Source organism: Protopterus annectens, chromosome 6.part0 (genome assembly GCF_019279795.1).
Source record: "Protopterus annectens isolate FY-2018-M chromosome 6.part0, PAN1.0, whole genome shotgun sequence".
Lineage (NCBI taxonomy): Eukaryota > Metazoa > Chordata > Ceratodontiformes > Protopteridae > Protopterus > Protopterus annectens.
Window position 1 is genome coordinate 531,467,152 of NC_056737.1, and position 18,676 is coordinate 531,485,827.

General features: G+C 44.6%; 1 protein-coding gene across 1 annotated transcript in view; it reads right to left on the reverse strand.

Moving 5' to 3' along the window:
• TTC6 (tetratricopeptide repeat domain 6) overlaps positions 1–18,676 on the reverse strand; it is a 2,436,149-nt gene that overhangs the window by 1,655,049 nt on the left and 762,424 nt on the right. Inside the window, exon 6 of the mRNA XM_044074245.1 lies at positions 15,354–15,490. Coding sequence (XP_043930180.1) covers positions 15,354–15,490 — 137 coding nt within the window. The remainder of the gene's footprint in view (positions 1–15,353; positions 15,491–18,676) is intronic.

An 18,676-nucleotide genomic window follows, 5' to 3' on the forward strand; every position in this document is an offset into this window, starting at 1 on the left:
ACTATATACATTCTGGCCCAAAAAGACCAGTTGAGCGGTGTGGCTACAGCTGGTTGACTGATGAAGTTGTGTAAACAGTCTAGCAACTTGGTAATATACTGGCTGGGGATCTCCTGCTAGTGTGGTATTCTTCTTACCTGAAAAGTCATATCCTGGTGTGGCCATACCTCTCAACTGTACATTTTTTGGCTGATTGTCCAGGTGTATGTCTAGAAGTTTTGTCCAGTCTACATAAAAAATAAGTTATGTACTTACCAAAACATTCCATGTGAGTTGTTCATCTCACCTTCATTCTTACAGATGGGTTCGGAGCCGAGAGTCGGCCTACTACAAAGCTCGAGGTCTTCAGGCAGCTCGAGGCCAAGTCCCTATCCCATGATTCACCTAGAGTTACCTCAGATCTTGTTTGCTGCGTATAATAATACCATGTGTCATTCTATCACTCTTTAAGAGAAAGCCATAGAAGGACTGAGCAACCAGGAAGAATCTAGTATCGCAGTCTTTGAAAAACCTTGGAGAGGGGGTAGGAAGGTGGGAAGTAAGAATGAAGGCGAGATGAACAACTCACATGGAACATTATGTGAAGATGTTCTAGCTCGCTGTTCATTCTTACAGATAGGTAGCATCCCAAGCACCATCTTTCTCAGGTGGCTCACAGGAGAATGTTTTTCAGGACAGTAGACCCAAAAGAGGCCCTATCCCTGGAGGCCCTGTCCACTTTGTAATGAGTGATAAAGGTATAAAGTCTTGACCAAGTGCCTGCTGCACAGATGTCTATAGGAAGTCTAGCAGAAAAGGCAGAGGATGTAGGCACTGCTCTGGTAGAAAGAGCCTTTATTTTGTGAAGCAAGGGCATATTAGCAGCTGAATAAACAAATGTGATACAATCGGATAAGCACTTAGAGTTGTTTTTGCCACTGGCATACCTTTTCTGGAATCTGAAAAGGAAACGAAAAGCTGTTCTGATTTACTGAACTTTTTTGTTCTATCCAAGTAGAATCTGAGCTATCTATGAACATCAAGCTTGTGCAGCATATACTCTTAAGTTGTTGGTGTGTTTGGGGAAGAGCACTGGCAAATCTATAATTTGGTTAAAGTTAGTTTCAGTACAAACTTTGGGCAAAAATGAGGGATTAGTTCATAGTGAGAATCTATCAACATAGAAAATTAGATAAGGAGGCTTTACGGACAAGGTTTGAAGCTCTGACACTCTGCGAGCAGAAGTGATAGCCACCAAAAAGATAGTCTTCCATGACAAATATTTCAAATCGCATGAGGAAGCTGGTTCAAAAGGAGGGAGAATAATGCGTGAAAGCATAAAATTTAGATTCCATGGGGTATAAGGGGATTTCACAGGTGGTCTGAGACGAAAAGTCCTTTTGAAAAAGGCTTTTGATAGTTTGTGTGACATTATGTTCAATCCTTCAAATCCAAGGTGAAAATTAGAGATGGCAGCAAGTTGAACCCGAACTGTTGCTGCTGCAGCTCCTTTGTTGAAAATCATAGCTGAGAACTCTAATATGGAGGCCATAGGGGCTTGGTAGTGATCAATGTTATTTTGAGAGGCCCATATAGAAAATCTTTTCCATTTGCTAAGGTATAGCTTCCTAGTAGAGGATTTATGAGAAGATATTAGAATCTACTAAATTTCATTTGAAAGGTTATGGAACCTGGCTATGTTGGGAATTGGAGCAGCCAAGCTGTCAGCTTCAGGGACTGAAGAGAGGGATGAAGTTCCCCCGGTGAGTGTGTCAGAAGATATGGAACTGGGTCCAGAATCCAAGGGTCCTCCAACTGATGAAGTCGAAGGAAGGGGAACCAAATCTGATGAGGCCAATGAGGGGCTATTAGAATGATGGTCCTTCCCAGGGCTTTTGCTTTCTGTAGTACTTTGGGTATCAAGGGAACTGGTGGGAATGCATAGAGGAGACCCGGAGGTCAATCGTGTACAAGTGCATCCCTTGGGGCTTCTCCCAGAGGGGGAATCAGGGCAAAGTAGCTTCTGCATTTTGTGTTTATGTGGTTGGCAAAGAGGTCACAGCAAGGCTGGCCCCACCTGTGGAAAATTCTGTCCGTTATTTCTTTCTTGAGAGACCACTCGTAAGGCAACAAAATTGCTCTGCTCAGCTTGTCTGCTATCATGTTGGATTTTCCCGGGATGTGCGTTGCTAACAGAAAGTGCTGGGTGGATGTAGCCCATTGTCATACCCTTAGGGCCTCATGACAAAGGGGGTAGGACCTGGTTCCTCCTTGTTTGTTCAAGTACCAGACCACTGACATGTTGTCTGTCTGAATCACAATTGTCCCCAGAGGAAGAGAGTCCTGGAAGTACTGCAATGCTAAAAGTACTGCTCTCATCTCCAGGACATTGATATGCAGATGTGTCTCCTGTTCAGTCCATGTGCCTTGGGCTGTTCTTCCCTGAAAATGCACCCCCACCCTATCAGGGAAGCATCTGTGGTCACTGTGGCTGCTGGTGGGGGTAGAAGAAAAGGACATAACATGAAGAGAGGTCAACCACCACTGAAGATCCTTTTTGCATGTGTTTCTGATCATTATAAGATGAGACATTGGGAGCTCTTGGTAAGACCGTTGAGTGAACAAAAGCCATTGCAGAATCCGTATATGCATGCGACCCAATGGTATGGCTAATATTACAGCTGCCATCATGCCTAACGATTTTAGTACTTCTGATGCTGGAGCCTGGTCTTTGGATATGATATTGTGGACCCGCTGATAGAGTAGTAAAACTCTCTGCTGGAAGTCTCAAAGTTGTGGTGGTGGTGTCCAATTCTGCTCCGATAAAAATGGTATGTTGCGATGGGGACAAGGCAGATTTTTCTGAGTTTACTGTAATGCCCAGATGACTGCAGAGTAAAAGAGTGGTGTCCCTGTCTTGTATAAGCTGATGCCTGGTGGTGGTGAGGAGCCAATTATCTAGGTACTGAAAAACCTGGAATCCTAAACGTTTCAGGTGAGCCGTGACCACTGCCATACATTTGGTGAACACTCTGGGGGCTGTAGTGAGACCAAAGGACAGGGCTCGAAACTGGTAATGATTGGCTCCCAGCTGGAAGCGCAGATGATCTCTGGATGGTCTGGCCATTTTTATGTGGTAGTACCCATCCTGCAGATATATCGAGCACATCCAATTGTCTTTCCCTAAAAAGGGAAGTATCAACTGAAGCGTGACCATCCGGAACTTCTCTTTCTTGACAGATCTGTGCTGATGTCCAAAATAGGTCTCCAGTCCCCTGTTTTTTTTGGAACTAAAAAGAATCTTGAGTAAGTTCTGGATCCTATCTGGTCTGCTGGGACTGGTTGGATGACTCTTTCCTGTTCCCTGTAACTGGGTGGAACATCTGGGATTTTTGTTGTCAATGGAGGGGGTGTGGCAAAAGGAATGAAATATCCTCTGGAAATGATACTTTGTACCCAGTTATCGTTTGTTATTTTGAGACAGGTGTCTGGATACAAAGATAAGTGACCTCTGACTGCCTCCAAATTAGGACAGTCAGGCCTCCTTTCAGGACTGCTGGTAGGGCTTCCCAAAGAACTGATCTCTGTCGCCCTGGTTTTGTGGACCCCCTCTGTCGCGAGGGCGGCATCTTCCATTATTGACCCCTCCTTTGCCCCTAGAGGAGGGTTCACTACGTGTGTCCTGAAAGGCTCCTTGGGCTTTACGGAACCACATCTTTCCTCCCCTTTGACCCTTGGGGTAGGGTCTGGTAGACGTGGAAAAATGAACTCCGACAGCAGACAAAGTCTTTCCTTCCTTTTCACATCTGGTCAAAGTTTCCTTAACTTTGGGCCCAAAAAGGGACAAGTCATCAAAAGGGGTGTTGACAAAGGATGACTTAAAGGGCTCCATGAAGGAACACAAGCACATCCAGGAGTGTCTCCTAAGAGCAATTCCTGTACCCGCTGCTCTACTCGCTCCATCAGCTGCATATGAAATGAGGTGCATGGACGTGTTTACTATGGAACTGAGGGTAGCAAGCTGGGAGGAAACTTTATCTGAAGCTCCTGCAGCTACTCTACCCTGAAGAGTATCTCTGAGCTCTTTTAGTAGATCTCCTTGTAGTCTAATAAAATGGGTGAGATAGTTGAGCGAATGCAGTGCAAATGAACTGTACGTGCACTTCCCATATCTATCCATGATCCTAGAGTCTCTGTTAGGAGGATGGATAAAGGAAGAAGTTTCTGAAATCTCCTTTTTGGTGGCTGCCGCCACTACCATGGCATCAACTGGCACTCCCTTGGTAAGAAATTATTTTTTCCTGGAGGTCAGAAATACATTTATTAGGCCTCCTGGGGACAGGCTCCATGGTGTCTGGAGACTCCCACTCCCTTCGTCAGATCAGCTCCATAAGCTCATCGAAGGGCGGAGACACCCAAGAGGTGGAAGGTTGAGACCCGAAAGCCTTCAGGAGAACCAACTCGTCTTCAGTAGGGTTGGTGGACTGCCAGTCACCCCTCTGCCTAAGGATTTCTTAATATATCAGCAAATGAGATATCCTCAGTGGGGGACCGCGGGGACCCTTCTGATTCATCCAAGTTGGTATCAGATGTGAGAGACTCCTGTGGAGAATCTAAATGCTTCCTCTTACAGATTCTCTTCCTGGGAACCTCATCAGTGGGAACTTCTGGTGAGGTCTCAGAAGAGCAGGGACCACCCAATGTGGCTTCCTGAGGTTCTGGGTCTCTACACTTAGCAAGGATCTGTAAAGCAGAAGCGGACACAGGTGCTATTGGGGAGGAGGTAGCCGGACCTGAAGTCGAAGATATCTTAGGAGACATAACTCTCCCCATGGCTTCGAAGGCACCTCTGCTCTGATGAGAAGGGACTGACGGATCCATGGAAACCGTCAATATTCCCGGCACCGGGACAGTGGGCTCCAAACCAGAGGTAGGAGCCAAGCTCATTTGAGCTGAAGTTCCGAGAGGCAGAGTTGGAACCGACAAGTCAGTCCGACTATCCTCCCTGGACCCGACCAGAGAGTGTCAGCTCCTAGATTCCTCAATCAGCACTGAGGATGTCAGAGTAAATGGAACCGAAGACACTGGGGCAGGCTTTGGCTCTGAAGGCTCAATGATCATCAAGTCCAACTCCTCTGGCTCCGAAGGACTGGTATGGCTCAGAGGGGGAAAAGTAGTAAAGGGTCTTCGGTTCTGAAACCGTTTGTGTTGGAGCCGATAAAAATTTAGCAAACGCCAGTGCCTGTAACAACTACTGCACCATACGATCCACATCCAAATCGGAAAGGCTTATCGAAGACCAAGATGAGTGGATAGAAGGAGGTACAGATTGCAGGAGAGGAGATTTAGGCACTTCGCATACCAGTGCCAGTACCAGTTCCAGGACCGGGGACCGGCTCCGAAAAGGACAAGATGCTCGGCTCTGAGGGCTGTAGAGCCGACGTCAACTTATTTTTGATTTCTTAACTTCCGAAGAAGTAGAAGCCTTGGAAGACTTTGAAGATTTACTAGACCTGTCCTGGTCACTCAAAGCTTCCTGAAAAGACAGTTTGACTAGACCTCTATCGATTAGCTTTCTCTTTCTCTCCTGAAGGACCCTGGAAGAGAAGGAATGACAAATGGAGCAACTTTCCTGAAGATGTAAAGCTCCCAAACAGTAAACACAGTTAACATGGCTATTGCAGACATTTTCTGTCCACATTTTGGGCATTTTTTGAACCCAGACGTAGGATGTTTATCCCTGTCCTGGTCAGCCATAATGAACTGCACAGTATCAGTGAAACTACAACAATATGTTAAAGACACACCCAAAAGTATTTAAATAAGCCCTGATTAAAAAAAAAAAATATTGGCTAAATATCTTGTGTCAAAGTGTCACTTTAAACCCACAAACACACACACACACACACACTCTCTCTAACTATATCTAAGCACTTCTAAATATCAAAAGTTATCAAAGGCATACAATAACTATATAACTACTCTAACTATACCAAATATAAAGGCCTTTAGAAAAACGAAGGCCAAAAGCTATATATGATATGAAAAAGGCACACCTAGAAATACACACTAAAGATATATAAAAGCTAAAGAAGTTAAAGCTAAGAAAGGAATTAACAAGTTATAAGAAAAAATCTTTATAATAAAGTTTTACTGGCCCGAGCTATTGCTGAGGAACCTCCGATCTATTGCAGTGGCAAACTAGATCTGAGGTTACTCTAGGTGCATCATGAGATAGGGACTTGGCCTTGAGCTGCCTGAAGACCTAGAGCTTTGTAGTAGGCTGACTTGGAGCCAAGGATCGGCTCCGAACCCATCTGTAAGAATGAACGGTGAGATAAAACAACTTCACATCTTGTGTTTTTATGGCAAGTTAGTTGCATATAATTGAAGACTGATGTTACAAAATAATGATAGACATTAGTGTTTCAGACAATTCCTGCTAATGCAAAACCCATTATTCTACCAAGCTTTTCAATATGTAAGGGCAATATTTATAGCACATGCCTATCATTGGGCCTTTGTCCCACTTATATTTATGACATTGTTCAGATGTCTTGCTGTCCGAGGTTGGGAGGTATGGGTTTGGGTACAGAGTACATTCTACTCTGCAGAAATGTCCATTATATGTGTAGTATATTCCATATAGCACTGTGACTTCCAGGTATGTCAGTGGCAGAGCAGTACAGAGTAATGTGGTGAACCACTGATGGACACTTGTGTATAGGTTGATAGGTTGCTATGACATTAGTAGGGTATTGGCCCTGAAGCCCTCATAACCCACACAGACAAGAGTGTAGCCCATGTTACGACATGTCAGCACACAGAGCCCCTGTCCAGCAGGGGACAAAGGTGGGAATCACACAACTGTATTTTTTGTTTCCCATGCACTTATACAGGGAGCACATCACTAAGGGTATTGAGGGACTTGGCTTGCTGTTGGCAGGGAGTGTATTCCACAGATGGGGGAGTGTGTGGAACATATATCTGTCACACCAACAAGCCGTACTGATATCACAACCCAGGTTGATCCTGCACCTACAGACTGATGGAGTGGGCCTTGAGTTCCAGACATGCAAAAGTCCCATCAAGGCAAGGTCTGAATTGCTTTGTATGTCAGACAGGGGTCACCTCAGCAGAGTCTGTATGGAATAGGGTAGAGGGACAGTGCTGCTAGCCTATCTGTGTAGGGTAGGTGTTTGGGGTTTGTGGTAAGGCCTTAGTGTTTGCAAGACCCTGGTGTGTGGCATCTACATGGTCTCTGGTGTGTAGGTTTGTGGAGTTCTCATGTGATTTTGCCTCTCAGGTGTCTATTGTTTGGGTTTTGTTTTGTTGTGGACCTCCACTTACATTGGTGTGTGTTGTGCATTTGCTGGTGATGTTTACTGGCTCCTTACACTGCATGGCACCTATGTTACTGCACAATTTGTTTTGATGTGCACATTCCCATTTGTCTGGCCAGTGGTTCCCCTTCCTCTTATGTGTGTCTCTTTGTCCTTCTGTAGTCCAGTCACAGGCTTTGGTCACAGTGGCTGTTATGTATTTGTAATTCAGATGTGGGCGTGGTACATGCCATTACATCACACACAGGGTTGTGGACTTCACACCTCTGAGTGTACATATTTTGCAGGTTGTCCATCACTGCACCACTCCATTTGGTGTGGTCCTTAGACGGTTTGTGTTGCTATATGTTATTATGAGGCTACATGTGGGCCTAGCTGTCATACCATCGCAGAGTAACATCTGGACAGGCCCAAATATGACAGTCAGACAAAGGCTCACACATGGGGACAGAGAGTTAATAATGTTCTGCAAACATAGACAGTTGGGAGACTGGTTTGGTAATTTATTTTTTGCTCTTATCAGTATGTCTGCTTCCTCACTGTCTGCCACTGCTGTTTTGACATGACCTTCTCTTGTTTTGCAAATAGTAGGTAGGCAAATGCAATGTTAGGACAAGCAGAACAGATATACAAGGCATACTTGTGCTCCTTCTGTGACAACCTGTGTCATTCCAGGGGTATGGCCAGTGACATGTTCATAGGTTCATAGGTTCATAGGTTTATACTAGGCTATCTGCCCTAAGGCATTTATAAGCCTAGCCCAAATTATTGTGGCTTACACCACCCCTTATATGAAAAAATACTGTGCCCATTAGTTTGTTGTGCCTCTGTCCAGCAGTGACACCGAGATGATTCCTGGGGTAAACCTACGATCTCCCATCCACAGGTCTAGATTTCTCTTGAACAGAGTCAGCGAGGTGCTCTGCCTCACATGGACCGGGATTTTATTCCACAGCATAGGGAGTCTCTGAGTGATAAATCTATCCCTCCAGCACGTCCTATTTATATCCGTGCTAAGGTTTAAGTCGCTTGCTCTAGTGGTTTTGGTGGATTTGGATTTTTTGAGGTGGAGCATGTCCATTAATTCCGGGTTGGACATGGCCTTGTATGTCAGGCACATGTCACCTCTGAGCAGACGGTATGCGACTGAATAGAGCTGGAGTTTCTTCAATCTGGCAGCATATGACAGATTTTGGAGTCCCTTTATCCTTTTGGTGAGGAACTTTTGGGGTCTCTCCAATTGCTGCAGATGTCGGGTGAGATACATCCCGAATGGGGCATTGTACTCGATCATTGGTCTGATAAGTGAAGAGTACAGGGAACAATGACCTCACTAGATCTGGATGTGAATCCCTTCATGATCAGGTGGGCAATGTAGAAGGTCTTTCTAACCACTTTAGCAATGTGAGTGTCAAAAGAAAGGCCACTGTCAACCTGGGTCCCCAGGTCCCTGATAACCTCTTCTGTGCTTAGTGGATTGCCACCTATATGGTAGCTTGGGGTTACCTTGTTTTTCCCGAAGGGTATGACTATACATTTTTTGGCGTTTAACTTCAGGCCATGGCTCTGGCACCAGCTATCTGTTTCCGTGAGTCCCTTCTGAAGGATATCCGTGTCCGATGCACTTTCCACTATGGCCCAGTTTGCAGTCGTCTGCAAACCTTGTCAGCCAAAGTCCTCCCATGTTGGCCTGTACTTCTGAGAAGTAGATGCCAAACAATAGGGGGCCAAGGACCGAGCCCTGTGGGACACCACTTGTGACCGGCTTGGAGTCTGACACAGCGCCAGCAACTCTAACCCTGTGGGTTCTGTCCTTAAGCCAGTTTGCAACCCATCTTGTGACATATGGGTTTACATTTAAGCTGGTAAGTTTTTCTACAATACCCGAGTGGGGTATTGTGTCGAAAGCCTTTGCAAGGTCAAGGTAGGCTGTATGGACTGCCTTTCCTCATCAATGGCCTTGGTGACTGTTTCAAGAAGTCAACCAAGTTCAAAAGGCATGATCTTCCCTTGACAAAGCCAAACTGGGTCGGGTCCAATGTCTGCAAGTCCCCTATATCTTTGTTTATGAGCTCCATTATGATCCTCTCCATAGCTTTGCAGACTAGACTTGTTAAGCTTATGGGGCGGTAATTACCAGGGTCCGTGAGGCACCGCCTTTGTGGAGTGGGACCACAGTTGCCGACGCCACTCCTTGGGCACGTATCCTGTGGTAAGGCTAAGATTAAACAGCTGCCTTATGTGCGGGTTTAATTCCTCATTTAGCTCGTAGCACACAGCCGGGGACTCCTTCCGGTCCCCTTGATGCTGTGTTTTTTGCTTTAGAGAGCAGCTTTCACCTGCGCATTTGAGATGTCCGGGAGGCTACACTCGGCTGGGATAGTTATCTCTCCTTTAGGGGAGAGGGGGTGAAGTTTGCACTGAACCTGTCTGCCAGTATGTTGGCAATGTCTGTGGGTTCAGTGATTTTTGTATCATTTTGGACTAATTCTGAGCATATCTGGTAGTTTCCACCCAGGTTCCTAACATAGCTGAAAAAGGCCTTATGATTGTCCTTTGAATCCATGGCAATTTTTCTCTCAAAATTGGCCTTAGTTGATTTTATGAGTGCTCGTATTTTTCACTAATAATGATCAGGGGTGACTTCCCTTTTATGGATTTTGTTCTATCATGTAATAGCTTTCTCCTCTTATTGTAAAGTTTGTTAATGGCTGGGGTCCACCAGACTGGACGTTTGCCCTTTGTGGAAAGAGTCTTGGTTTTATTTGGGATTGCCTGATCCATGCAGTCCTGGAGGTGTTCATAGAAGGCATTTGTAAGGGCTTCCAGCTTGGGTTGTGGTTTCCTCTGGCTCAGGGGCCTTGAAGAATACCACACCAGTCTTGAGTAGTGTGAAGTTTGCTTTAGAGAAGTTCTTCACTATGGTCTTTTGCTTGGGGTGGGGCGGATGTGGATTTCCAGTGAGATTAGTTTATGATCAGATCTCACCAATGAGGGATATACTTCGGTGTGGAGCATTTTGTCCCCATGTTTGTGACAATGAGATCTAGTATATTTTCTCCTCTCGTGGGAACAGTGACTAGCTGTTCCATGGCATTTGAATTTATGAACTCCAGGAACCGTTGGGCTAGAAAGTTAGGGCTTGAGTAATGTTCCCAGTCTATATTCGGGAGTTGAAGTCACCCAATATGATGGTGTTTGGAGATACATTTATACCCTCCAGTGTCTTCAGGAAGGCTGTGTGGGGTTCCTGAGTTTGAGAGGGTGGCCTGTAGCATGCTACAATTTGTAGAGCAGTTTTGCCTATGGTTAGTTGCACCTGGATGGTTTCCGAAGCTTCGTGCGTTGCCACCAACCTGGAGGTGTGAGTATCCTTTATGAATATGGATACACCCCTCCTTTTGTGGTGTGGTCCGGGTTTTGGGGCCGGAACGCATGATATGAGGTAAAACCTAATAGTGCCGGGTGCTCTCAGGAGCCTTGAACCAGGTTTCAGTTACAGCACAGACATCGATGTTCTCCATACTGAGAAGGGCCTCGAGTGCGTGCATTTTGAGATTTAGACTTCTGGCATTGAGCAGCATTACCCACAGTTTCTTCCCATTTTGTTTTCTAGGGTGGTAGGTTTAGAATTTGAGCCTTGCCTAAAAAGGCACTATGGGGTGGCAAGAGCCTTAGCCAATATCCGGAATCCCAGGGTGACAGGTGCAAGCCGTCCCTTGAGCAGCGTGGCTTGTCAAGCATGTCATCCCAGGCAGACAGACACTGGATCCCCTTTGAATGACACCAGACATTAAGCCAATTGTTAAAGCTGATCATCTTGTCTCTATATTGTGGCATCATTCTTGGTGAAGGAAGGATACTGCTCAGGGTTAGGGTCATACCTGCCTGGGCTACATAATCAGAGAGCTCCTCTATGTCTTTTTCATGTAGTCCAGGGAGGTGCGTCTCAGGTCGTTCACACCAGCATGGACAATGACTGTGTCATATTTGTACTTGCCATGGAGTGACCAGTGCTTGTGTTATGTGGCGGATTCTAGCGCCCGATAGGCAGCTTACTGTGACCCTCTCCTTGTTCAGCCTGGTGAGTGGGACGTCAGTGTGTCTGACTATGGAGTCACCTATGACAAGTATGTTTGGTGTTGTATTTGGCCTTAAGGGCTGTGACTGCTTTGCACACTGCTTTTGTGGTTTATGTGTTGCTTGTGGGGTGTCTTGAGGTAGCAGTTGTTTGGGTGTCTGCTTTGGAGGCCTCTGCTGTTTAGGTAAATTTTTACTCAGAGCCTCCGAGTATGTCTTTGTGTGTTTATGTGTTTGATTCAGTGGAGTGGTAGCATTATGTGAGGCTGGTTTTGTGGTGTGTGTAGTTGCCTTCTCCTCCTGTCTGGTCTTGCCAGTCCTGAGTTGAGAGAGCTCAGCCTCCAGTTTGGCTAAATAGCTGCATCTCTCGCAAGTATTTGTGTTATGTGGGAGGAGGAGAGGGTTGTCTGTGTACATGAGGCAGTTATAACATTGCCTCAAGATTCCCAGATTCACCAGCTGGACCGGAGCTGTCAGTGCTGCCACAAAAAGGTGGCAGCCTTTTATACACTGACAGTACACTGACCTTCAGGTACCTGCTGTCCTACTAGGCACCATACCTCTCAACTTCTGAGAGCCAAACATCTGGACAAAGCCATAAGTAATTGGGAGACAGAGGCCTAGATATAGGGACCATTTTTAAGCATTGGCCTTACAAACCTAGAAAGGTTTTGCATTAGCATGCATGTTTCTATAGGGTATGAATTCTGACACTACATTCTGTCATTATTTTCTGACTTTAGTCTTACGTAATTTGCCAATGAATTGCCAGACAACCACTATTTTATGTTATAGAGACCACAATTATGATGTAAACCTCTGGACATTCTGCAATAAGTCTGTAGAGTTGAGAGGTATGGTAGGCACTGTGTAGGTTACTCCAAGCTGTGCACTGTCCATATGTGTAGCCCCCTGTCCATGACTTGTACAGCTTTCCTGCATTAACAGATATTGACATCTGGACAGCGTGTACAACTCCTACCGTAGGTGCAGCTGACATGCAGAATAGTTGGCACTGCAGTTCTTGGAACATGGCCCAGTCAAAGACAGGTCAGACTGTAATGGTATACATTTGAGTTTCAGACTTCTTACCCTTCAGAGCCTTACTGTAACTGCAAGACGTGCCATGCTATCACTGTGTAAGTCTGTAGGGGGTGTTTTGACATTGTCACCTTTTGTGGGCCTTTGCCATACATTTCTTTATGGTTTTCTACAGCGGACTTGCTGGGTGAAGCTGAGGGATGAGTAAGGGACCCCCACACTGACTTCCATGCCTGTGACCTATGACCCCCAGTTAGTTGGCTCCCCACATATACTACGGTGGGATTTGTCACCTTGGGTACTACTGTATAGTGTGAGGAAGCCAGTATTGGGCAAACATTTCCTGGAGTCCCACACAGATGTCAGTTGTCTGCTGCTATCCCAGTAGGCCACCCCATTCCCTTGCATGCATGCAGCAATACCATATATATGCTACCAGAACATACTAATCCATTAATTTATTGTTAAGAAGACTGACTTACCTTGTGCCTGCGGCAGTTGTGAGGAAGGTGCTTGAGGGCTGCCTATATCGGATGCATGCAGTACACACCCACTCAAGAATGCCATAATGAGGCACACGCACAAACCAGGATCATTATAGAGCATGTGTTTGGGATGCTCAAGTCACGGTTCTGCTGCCTTGACATATCTGGTGGAGCCCTGCAGTACTCTCCAGCCACATGTGCACATATGTTCCAATGGTGCAGAGTTTGTGGGAAAAAACAAACTGAAAGGTGTTTGCAGAGTTTATACTGCCTTTATGATTGGCTGACTATGATACATTCCGCCTGCCAACTATATTATTTGTACTTGATTGCTTTTATTCTGCTATTTCCCATTTATTTTTTTTCCCTTCCCATTTCCATTCCTTTTAAGCCCTGAGGCACTCCATGCAAACCCGCTGCCCAAATGTAAACAGTTCTGCTATTTCCGGGGTTTTTTTTGTTTGTTTGTTTGTTTAAGAGCCGGTGCGCACCATGCAAACCCGTTTAGCTAAAGTAAACACTTTTAAGCAGAAATGTCCCTCCCCTGGACATGAACATGCTCCCCATTTCATGGAATAAGTAAATACAGCCTCAGACACACCCACTTGCTTAGCTGTGCTTAGCTAAGCCCAAATGGAAGCCGTGGAACTCCAATGTGCTTACACCAAGCATGACACACACTTTTTTCATGTCATCTGCTTGTCTTGCTTACACCACTACCTTATAGCTCCTACAGTGTGCCAGACAATGGTCTCCCATTTTGTGATTCAGTAACATTTGCTCATTTGCATACCCCACTGCCTTAGTCCCTTGTTACACCACTACACCAGAGCCTTTCCCCTTATTAACCAGTGTTACATGTTATTGTTTAGATTCTGCATGCTACCCACTATAATGGCAAAATGCAGATTTCACTTAAAATTTTCTTTCCACATTTTTTTTTATTTTTGGCATGATCTCATTTGCGAGCTGCTGAGCTATGCTTAAACAGCTGAAATCGGCCAAAAAAATTAAACTTTGGTTTTTATAATTTTGCAACTCTTTTCCATTCCAATGGCCATATTTTTGGCCATTGGCATGCCTAATGATTATAATACATGCTTTACTTTGAGCTATCATGCCCCGTTTTGATTTTTACAGAAATGTACATGGTTAGTAACCAAATACTTTTCTGCAACAGACACTGTTCTGGCATGGATGCTTGTCTGCTTACTGAATCGCTAATTCACCTCATTTGCATGGTTTTCACCAGCAAATGAGGTAATTAGCATTATTCAGTGGTGTCCGTGCCAGAATAGTGCTAGCAGGTTCGTGCACTCCCCCAGCCTTGTTTACTGAATTGCTCGGCAGCCATATTCCGTGCAGACGTTGCTGCACTATTCTGTCTTGGAGAAATCCCTTTATTGAATCCCGGGGATGCTCAATCAAGTACAGTTCAAACACCAATTGTATAAAGGAGTAAAAACTCTCATAAAAGATATTCCATAATTGTTATTGCTCAGATAAAGAGCTGAACATGTAGCTGTTTCATCTATAAACAGTGTGCAAACACTGTTACATTCATGTAATAACTATGAAAGCATTGTTATATTAGAAATAAAATTAAGGAGGTATCGGTAATAAATCTACTCTGTGTGGACTTAGTAGGAAAAATACTGAGAAACATTTGTCCCTAGTGGCTCACAATGTCCCATCCTTTAAAGAAAGCACATCTGTAATTCACACTTCCCATTGGGCTTCAGAACATGAAACAAAGTATAGGTAGTCACTGCATTTCCTTTGAATTGCTTTTGATTTACATTCTTCATCAATTTCTTTTCCTTTCAAGATATTTTCTTCGACCTGCTTATATTTCCTACCTTTTTGATTTGTTGGCAAGAGGAGAGTATATAAGCAATCAGAAAGGGTCTACATTATTTTATTGAATGTCCAGTTCTCAAAACCCATATGGTGGAGACTATACAGTTGTCAATTTTGTTCATCGAACCGTTCTGACTGAGATCCCAGTACAGTAAGAATCATGAAGTTTGCCTTTTCCCCATTGTAGTCTGATCTTACAGGTGGCATAAATAATTAGCAGGGGGCCTTTAAAAACATTTTTGTGTTGTTAGTGAGTCTTATTTGGGTTTATGTTGTTTATTGACAAACCAAATTGTCTACCACATTGGTTTCAACAATTTGAATGTTCGGTAAACCATCAGAAAACCTTACCCTAATTTTCTGATGAGAAGATGGGAACAATTCATCTATGATATCACGTTTCTCTCCATGAAAATCATCTTTTTTGTACAAGCTAAGACAATGAAATAAATCTTACATGATAACCAGTTATAGTTTCAGGAAACAAGAACATAGCTCACAAAACATTTACCTGTTAATTACTGATGAGTAAAGAAAGACATTTCAGTAACTATGAAATTCTTACCTAGCTACAGCATTATTATGATCATGTTTTATTAAGGAAGAAAAGTCTTGTACTGCTCCAGTCCAGTTTGAATTTTCAAAATGGTGCAAGCCATGCCTCATTAAAGCATCTGTTCTCTTTGGATTTATTGCAAAAACCTAGAGGAAAAATAACAGGTCTGTAATAAAAGAAAACAAGTCTTGGAATGTCTTCATGTCATGATCGTAGGTGGAATACAAAATCAGGTTTGGCTGACCCATTCATTTCTGTCATCCACTATCCCAGGAATTACTGAATGGATTACTTGCAACATGTGAAAGGCTTTGGCAGAATTCTTGCCATGTCATTTTTGAACAGGCACACATATTAGTGGCCATGGCCAATTCCTTTCTTGACCTTTTGTAAGTTAACATGGTATCCCACTGCAGTTGTAATTTATAGGTTCATAGGTTGGTACTAGGCTATCAGCCCTAGGGCCTATACAAGCCTAGCCATAACAATTCCCTGGCTATTTCTTTCCACACTATTTACTTCCCTGGACCCCTGTCTAGTAGGGTGACTGATGTGATCCCCAGAGTGAATTTCCTTTCTCCCATCCAATCGTCAGGGTTCCTTTTGAAAAGGGCCAAAGAGGCACTCAGCTTGACATGTATGGGCAGTCTATTCCAGAGTCTGGGGAGTCTCTGGGTTAGGAACCTATCCCTCCAGCATGTTTTGTTTATTGTGATAACAAGGTTTACATCCCTGGAGCATGTGGCTCTGTGGGATTGGGATTTCTTTAAGTGTCGCATGTCCAGCAGTTCTCGGTTTGACATGGCCTTGTATGTTAAGCAGATATCGCCTCTGAGTAGACAATATGAGACAGAGTATAGCTGGAGTTTTTTAAGGTGGTCAGTGTAGGGCATCTGCTTTAGGCCTGTGATTCTTTTAGTGAGGTATTTCTGCGGCCTTTCCAGTTGTTGCAGATGTCTTGAGAGGTACATACCAAACAGGGCACTGTATTCTATAATGGGTCTAATGAGGGATGAGTACAGTGGGACAATGACCTCCTTTTTTCTGGATGAAAAGCCCTTAGTGATGAGGTGTGCCACATAGAAAGATTTCCTGACTGTTGTGGCGATGTGGTTATCGAAGGTGAGACCACTGTCCACCTGTGTCCCTAAGTCTCTTATCATACTTTCAGTGTTTAGTGTACTGCCACCTATGTGGTAATTCACGGGTACATGTTTTTTCCTAAAGGGGATAACTATACATTTCTTGGCATTAAGCTTGAGCCCATGGCTCTGGCACCAAGCATCTGTTTTTGTAAGGCCCTTTTGTAGAGTATCCACATCATTTGGGGATTCAATAATGGCTCCCAGTTTGCAGTCATCTGTGAACTTTATTAGCCAGAGTCCCTTAGTGTTGTCCTGTACTTCAGTGAAGTAGATGCCAAACAACAGCAGTCCCAGGACTGAACCCTGAGGTACTCCACTTGTCACTTCTCTGGAGCTGGATTTGGAGTCGGCTACTTTTACAGTGTGGGTTCTGTCAGTAAGCCAGTTGGCAACCCATCGAGTGACGTAGGGATTAATGCCCAGCTTAGTAAGTCTGTCTATGATTCCAGAGTGGGAGATGGTGTCAAAGGCCTTGGTGAGGCCCAGATAGGCTGTGTGGACTGCCTTACCTTTGTCTACAGCTCTGGGGACTGATTCGAAGAAGTCAATCAGGTTCAGGAGACAAGTCCAGTGTTTGAAGGTTGCCAATGTCTTTGTTTATAAGTTCCATGATAATACGTTCCATGGCCTTGCAAATCAGGCTTGTCAGACTGATGGGGCAATAGTTCCTGGGATCCAAGGTGGATCCCCCCTTGTGGAGTGGGATAACTGTAGCTGTGCGCCAATCAGTGGGTATGAAGCCTGAGGTGAGGCTATGATTAAACATGACACTTAGGTGAGGTGCCAGTTCATTTTGTAGTTCATGTAGTACACAGCCCGGGATGTCATCTGGTCCCATGGATGCTGAATTCTTAGCTTTGGAGAGTGCATTTTTTACCTGTGTGGCCATTATTACCGGAATTTGGCAATCTTCCGGTATTGAGATGGGCCGTTTAGGGGGTGAGAGAGGGGTGAAGTTGGCACTGAATTGATCTGCCAGGATATTGGCAATATCCTTGGGGTCAGTATATTTAATTCCATTCTGTGGATGTTAAGGGTGATTAGCTTATGGTCAAACCTGGCCAACGAGGGGGTGACCATAGGTGTGGAGCATCGATTTCCCATGTTGGTAATGACCAGGTCTAAGATATTGGAGCCCCTGGTGGGACTATGGATTAGTTGATCCAGGGCGTTGGAATTTATGAATTCCAAGAACCGCTGGGCAAAGGTGTTGGTACACAAGTAGTTTTCCCAGTTAATGGCAGGGTAATTGAAATCACCCAGTATTAGGGTGTTTGGTTGTATCTTAATATTTTCCAGTATATTTATAAAGGTGTAGTGAGAATCTTGGGGCATGGTGGGGGATCTGTAGCAAGCTACAATTTGGATTGCAGTCTTACCTAGTGTTAGTTGCACCTGGAGAATTTCAGATGCATTGTGTTGGGCAACTAGCCTGGTGGTGTGAATATCCTTGGTGAATATGGACACTCCTCCACCTTTAGGTTCATACTAGGCTATCTGCCCTAGGGCATTTATAAGCCTAGCCAGAGTGTGTTTGGCTTTCGCCACCCATTTTAAATTAATTTTGCTATGCCCTTTTTCTAGGTTAGTATACTGTGCCTCTGTCTAACAGTGACACAGAAGTGATACCCGGGGTAAACCTACTATCTCCCATCCACTCATCAAGATTCCTCTTGAAGAGAGTCAATGAGGGACTCTGCCTAACCTGGACTGGGATTTTATTCCAGAATGAAGGGAGCCTCAGGGTTATGAATCTGTCCCTCCAGCATGTCCTATTTATTTCAGTGCTGAGGTTCAAGTCTCTCGAGCGCGTAGCTCGATGGGATTTGGATTTTCTGAGGTGCAGCATGTCAATTAATTCTGGGTTGGACATGGCTTTATACGTCAGGCACAGATCGCCTCTGAGCAGGCGGTATGTCACTGAGTAGAGCTGGAGTTTCTTTAACCGGGCAGCATATGGCATCTGTTTGAGCCCTTTGATCCTCTTGGTGAGGTACTTTTGGGGTCTTTCCAGTTGCTGCAGGTGTCTGGTAAGGTACATCCCAAATGGGGCATTGTACTCAATTATGGGCCTGATGAGGGATGAGTAAAGAGGCACGATGACCTCCCCTGATCTAGATGTGAATCCCTTCATGATTAGGTGGGCTATATAACATGTTTTTCTAACCACTTTGGCCACGTGGTTGT